We start from the raw sequence: 6,563 nt of genomic DNA, 5'->3' as shown, positions 1-6,563 counted from the left end.
ATGTTACCTTACGCAATTTTATTACCATTTTCGATGGATGTATGGTACCAATGGATTTTAGTCTACATGTACTCAATTACATCAGGTTTGTATATTTATACTAGTTGTCGCACGTGACTCCGTTCTCGTGAAATTAAAAAAAATATAATAAAAATGGTGTAAGCAAGAAAATCTGACACCGTGCCTGTGTACTGGCACAACACTAGCCTTACTAAAATGTCGACGTCTATGTCCCCTCACTAATCATTCTGATATTTGACTTTGCAATGTAAGCGTGCCATTCGCGCCAAATCGCGGATTGTAATTAATAATGTCTGAAATTAGTAGTAGTTATGTTTTTTTCCAGACTATGTTCTTCATGTATGCCAAACATCATCGAGATCCGTTCAGCAGTTCTGGAGATACCTTTAAACAAACATCCATCCTTCCATCTAAACATTGTCTAGTCATGTCTTCTAAGTCATCACTGGCAAAAGTCTCGTTCAAATACTAAGCTATGAAACAACTATAATATATGGATAAAAATCAATATCTTTTCGAATGCACCTCTATCATAACTGGAAACTCTTTGCCAAATTCGAACTATTTAAACACATCTTACTAATATTATAAATGTGAATATTTAGATGGATGGATGTTTGTTTGAAGGTATCTCCAGAATAGCTGAATGGATCTCGACGAAATTTTCCATACATATAGAACATAGTCTACTAATTATGTTATTTTAATCCGCGCAGACGGAGACGCGGGCGACAACTATCCTATATCCTAGGACAATTTTATGCACAGCCTTCAAAAGTTCTAGGTTGAAACAATCTCAATATGATTTTCATCTTTATGTTTCCTGTATTTTTATTTACAGGTTTTTTGTGCGTTTTATTTTACACAGCTGTTGATATATTATATTACATATTAACGTCACATGTCTGTAATCATTTTACACTGTTATCGTTCGATCTTCAATATTTAACTGACGGGAGTCTATTAAGAGACATAGTGATAAGACACCAATATCTATTAAAGTATGTATTTAATATTTTTAATGTACATATTTCCTTTTGAAACGTAAACTTTTTAATGTAATTATTAATTTTTAGGTTGTCAGAAGATTTAGAAGATATTTTTACGGCACCAAATTTTTTTAACGTTCTAGTGGGTTCTTTAGAAATATGCGCTCTTGGTTTTACTTTGACGGTGAGTCAACCATTTATTTGGAGCTATTTGTCGTCAATTTTATCATAGAGTGAAGAATGCAAATAATATTTTTTTTAATAAATTATCTTATCTTCATTATGTTTGGTTGAGGAAACCAAGGATTATGGCAGATATATACAACTAGCTGTCTCCCGTGACATCGTCTGCGCGAAACTTAAGAAAAAGCTTAAGGCTATGTGTTCTTCCAGACTTAGTTCGATATGTATGCTAATTTCATCGAGATCTGCCTAAACATTTGCATTTATTATATCAGTAAGATTGTGGATTTTATCTATGTAACGCAAAGTAAATATTTTTTTTTTAGTTTGGAGGTGGTATTCAAATCCTTGGAGTTATGTTGTTCCTGACTTCGGTTCTCTTACAAATGTATATGATGTGTTGGTTTGGTGAAACTCTTATGAGAAAGGTAATATTATTATATCGTTAGATGAAGGTAGAACTTAAAGAATAATGGTGTGGTGATACCATTATAAGCGACCGCACGCTCATTTCGAAACACACTCGCTACTAAAGCCAGCGGAAGCTCTGCCCGTTTGACTAGCCAATATAATAAATCATTTTAACTCTGTTAGTTGATTAAGTTAATGTTATATTTCTAAATCATCTAAGTATAAATTTAATTTAATCAATTCTGTTAGTTTTGTTATTAAATCAGAAAAGTAGTGTAGTCGTGTATAAGAGATTGTTTTTTTTTTAATTTTTCCTGCTTCTGATCCCTAAGAATATATTTAGTTAAATTAGTACTTAAAGTGAAAACATTGTACCCCTTATTAAGAAATTGCGCGAACAGATAATCGTGAAATTTTATAGCTAACGCGAATCGCTTCACTCCTCGCCCAGCGCGTTATCCTTTAAAGTTAATATGGAGAAGAAATGTTTAAAGCGATATTTTTCAAAAATGAAAAAGAAAAATATGGCCGATTTTCGACCAATTAGCGACAATATAAATAAGTAGTACAAAAACTTAGTAATTAGTTCCAACAATATAAAATAACTGAACGTTTATTTTGTTACTCAGAGCGCAAGCGTAGGTAAAATGGCGTACTTTTGTAACTGGCACACTATGGATAAATCATCAAAGAAAACCATTTTATTGATAATAACAAGGTAAATACGTTTATTTTGTAAAATAAAGTCTGTAATACACAGACGAGAAAGTTTACCAGAACTTCGAAACGAAATAAAAATACATAAATTGGTTCCAATCGAATTCCACGAAGTATTTAATTCCTCGTCATCTCGGTATATTTTGACAATTAATATACGATCGGTATGATGTTTTGATCGTAACATTTTAAGTGACATTTTCCGAGATTTATTATACTTACAATTACGCTACAAAAATTATAAAACATAGAAATATGAAACGAAACGAAGACGCATAGCTTCGGGCAATAACTATTTAATATAAACTGTATTATTTCCTAAGAAATAATTATAATTTAATAAAAGATTTTTTTTTTCAGATCCAATAAGGAAAAATATTTAACGGCGTATAAATTCTCCATTATATCTTACAAATGCTTTACCAAGGTTAGTTCATTTCTTTAATTATTTTTAGATATTATCATCAGTCATCACAGTATAGCTTTAAAAGAGAAGACGGGGAATTTAATTTCCGATCCACTTTGATAAATATCTTCTCACAAAATGCAAAAATAGTCAGTGGACTTCTGGGGCGCCCGCATACTAGAAACTTTTACCTCCATACATGGTTATACTGATTAAGCGCACGATCAAACTATTGGGCGACTAAAAGTCTAGTGTGCGGGGCTCTTATATGTTTTTTTTATTATTAGAAATAAATAAATGATGAATTTGAATATTAATTTATTATCAATTATCTCAGGTTATTGAGAAGTTATTTAAATGCTGTATGAATTACCTTTTTTACTTTTAAATATGCCAACCAATATTATTTTTATATTCTGCTAGTTGAAATGAGCTAAGTTTTAAATAAAATGTTCATAGAATAAAACACAATGTATTTTTGTATTGCAGATTATAAGCACATCTTGGACTTATTTTACAATATTACGCACATTATATACAGAGAGTGAATGAAATATTCACAAGGATGGTTATTTTTTATTATTATTTATTTACTTACGACCCATTGTGTTACTTTAATATTGTAGATTTTAAATTAACAGTGTAGTATTATGCTTCTTGATATGCAATGATATGTAAACCAAACAAAACAAAATCTAAATCGCGTCGTCCGTTCGGGAGCACACATGCGCACACACAAACGCACACACAAGCACACTTACACATACTCTAAAAACTTATATCAACCCCTAGGTTTTGTATTTGGGGCAAAAAACAATCGATTTTAAGTACCAATTTCAACTATCGTGTTGAAGCGCATCAAAAAAAAAATATATTAACAAGATTAATAAAGTTTATTAAGGCTTATATTTTATTTAATTACATATTTTTATGTGTTAATTTGTTTTAATTTACTACGTTATTAGTTAAAGTAAAATAAAACATCGCTGACAACTCATATAAATAAAATAAAAAAATTAAAAACAAATAAATACTTGGAAAGCAAGGCGCTCACTATTTCAGTACTAGCTGTCGCCCGTGACTTCGTCTGCATAGTTCTTTCAGTTTGTGATCTACATCCAAGCCAAATTTTATCGAGATCCGTTCAGCCATTCTAGAGATACCTTCCAATAAACATCCTTCCATCAATTCCCTTCCATCCAAACATTCGTATTCGAAATATTAATTTGATTAACTTTTTTTATAGTAGGTACAATGAACGTAAAAAATCAAACAAAAGTGGGCTTAAAAAACAATAAGTATATTGTTATTGACAGATAACAATTATTTATGTAAATCAGAAATTAATAATAATGTAATTCTCATAATAACATATGTATGCATTATCAAACAAATTTTTTATCAGTGTTTTGAATTGAACGATAGCAATTTCAGGATAAGATTTAATCCAATTTTTTCTTTATATAAAAAGGAATTTTCCAGCATAAATAACGCAGTTTAATAGTGTTTTTTCATCATGAAGTTATTGGTGTTTGTACTTGGTTTTGCTGGTAAGTATCCAAATTATTGCTTCAAATATCAATCGTACAAATTCATCTAATTACTTCACCAAAACCCATTATTTACCAAGCGATGTAAATGATCTGGAATTTAGAAATACACTTGGTAAAATTAAATGTTCCATCCTTATAAAAGTCGACTACTAAAGGAAAATAATATAAAAATAAAAAATTAAACGCAGTTGCAATACGTAATAAATTCTGATCACAATTTACATTTCAGCTTTAGCAGCAGCTGTACCTATTTTAAAAGATGAAAAGACATATCCTCGATTCATCGAATTCCCCGACGGAGACGGTGTAATGCACACGGTTGATCTAGAAGCTGAACCAGACATGAAACTTCTGGAAGATATTAACAGAAATCCTGCTAATAACCGTTATCTTCTTTATACCAGGTATGTAAAGAATCACAAGGTCATTTATAAAATATTTTATTCAGACTATAAGTTGATTTTTTAATTTATTATTTCTGTTTCTTATAGACGCAACTCCAGAATTTCACAGACTTTAGTTATTAACGACGCCAACTCTGTTACGTCATCGAACTTCAACGCACGCCTTCCCACCGTAGTCGTTGTTCACGGTTGGCTGAGCAATCAATTCACTAGTACGAATGCTATGATTCGAGACGGTACGTTATTGTATAGCACATATTACTACTTTTAACCGTATTTTTATAAGAGAAGGGGTAAACAAACGCTGAGATTACCTTCTATACCCATAGACATCCGCAACACTAAAAAAAGCAGTAGGTAACTTGAACCGTCTTGTCTGAATCGCAATTCAATTAAAAAAATATTTCGTTTACAGCATGCTTGGGTAAGAGTGATGTTAATGTGATTGTTATGGAATGGAGGCGACTAGCGTCGTCTGATTATGCTACCGCTGTGAGGGGGGTGCCTGCAGTGGGCCGCGGTCTGGGGCAATTCCTAACTTTCCTCAACCGAGTGACGGGCGCGCCGTTCAACACAATGCACTTAGTTGGATTCAGTTTGGGTGCTCATGTTGTTGGAAACGCTGGAAGAGAAATTGGGGGAAGAGCAGCACGTGTTACTGGTGTGTATGTTAAATAAAACATTATTGTTAAACGAAACATAATGAGATGTAAATCCAAAAATCCATTATGGATTTACATCTCATTATGTTTCTCATGTTGGAACTGAATCAAATTCGTTTCTAGCTCTGTCTATCCAACAACGGATGAAAGACGATGCAGTTTCATCTTAATATGTTCTCTGTTTCAACAATCAGGTTTGGACCCTGCTGGACCACTATGGAATTACAACCAAAACCGTTTGAGACCCAGTGACGGTGTTTATGTCGAGGCTATACATACTGACGGAGGAACCGGAGGACTGGGTATTGGATCAGCTGTTGCTAATGCCGACTTCTTTCCTAATGGTGGCAACTCACAACCGGGCTGCTTAAGTAGTTTATGTAATCATATGCGTGCTTGTGAACTGTTCGCTGCGTCTGTCACCTACAATCACCTTGTCGGTCGGCAATGCTCCAGCACTGTACAAATCACTTTGAATACATGTACTGGATCTAGATTGAACATGGGCAACGATATTATAAATAAATCCGGGTAAGTGCAGATACTATGTGAAAAATAATTTGTACCCTTATCAGTATTTTTCACAGTCAGCATGATGCGTCATATTTTTATTTGTTTTTTCTATTATTTCAGCACCGGATTGTATCGCGTGAACACAGGCAGAAGTCATCCTTTCTAGTGATTTCGACAAAATAAATTTATTTTGATTACCAACAAGAAATAAACGCTGAATGATTCACAATGGTTGTAGTTTTAATTAAATTTTTCCATTGTTTTTACCAAATCTTCCTTCTCCGGAGAGTTCTCACAGATTCACTACAATCAATATTACTCATATACATAGTTGATTAAAATAATTTCATCATACTCAAGTACGTTAATAATGATAAATGATGCTAACAAGATGCATTATACTTCAATTCCGACTCCAGATGTACATTGTGAAATGACTATCTGAACAAAATGGCCGGCTCGGCTGGTGAATTACCACGCCTACACAAAAGACAAGCGTTTGACGTTCCTGCTTGCCATCATCATCAACCTGCCCTTATCCCTATCGAGGGTCGGCACAGCATGTACTACTCCTCCATACATCTCTATCAGCCGTCATATCCGAGTCTACCCCCTTCTTAGGCTGCCAGTCCACCAGAGCGGAGCGAGGCAGCGGAGCCGAGAAACGGACTAATGCGGAGTGGAGTTGCGTACTGTGACTGTCC

The 6,563-nt window shown here is 33.5% G+C and overlaps 2 protein-coding genes across 2 annotated transcripts; both read left to right on the top strand.

Moving 5' to 3' along the window:
* Or-42 (olfactory receptor 42) lies at nucleotides 1-3,302 on the top strand. The gene is made up of 7 exons (XM_013314294.1): nucleotides 1-85; nucleotides 863-1,022; nucleotides 1,098-1,194; nucleotides 1,520-1,621; nucleotides 2,234-2,322; nucleotides 2,682-2,748; nucleotides 3,217-3,302. Exons 1-7 carry the CDS (start codon nucleotides 1-3, stop codon nucleotides 3,277-3,279), a joined length of 663 nt encoding a protein of 220 aa, XP_013169748.1. The 3' UTR covers nucleotides 3,280-3,302.
* An 870-nt stretch (nucleotides 3,303-4,172) lies between these two features.
* LOC106119331 (pancreatic lipase-related protein 2-like) lies at nucleotides 4,173-6,088 on the top strand. The gene is made up of 6 exons (XM_013314248.1): nucleotides 4,173-4,277; nucleotides 4,510-4,684; nucleotides 4,772-4,920; nucleotides 5,100-5,345; nucleotides 5,541-5,877; nucleotides 5,980-6,088. The coding sequence occupies exons 1-6, from the start codon at nucleotides 4,244-4,246 to the stop codon at nucleotides 6,023-6,025; spliced, it is 987 nt and encodes a 328-aa protein (XP_013169702.1). The 5' UTR covers nucleotides 4,173-4,243; the 3' UTR covers nucleotides 6,026-6,088.
* The last annotated feature ends 475 nt before the right edge of the window (nucleotides 6,089-6,563 follow it).

Source organism: Papilio xuthus, unplaced genomic scaffold, assembly GCF_000836235.2.
Source record: "Papilio xuthus unplaced genomic scaffold, Pxut_1.1 DF827461.1, whole genome shotgun sequence".
Lineage (NCBI taxonomy): Eukaryota > Metazoa > Arthropoda > Insecta > Lepidoptera > Papilionidae > Papilio > Papilio xuthus.
The sequence above is the reverse complement of the archived record's forward strand: the minus strand, read 5'-3'. Positions and strand labels throughout refer to the sequence as shown.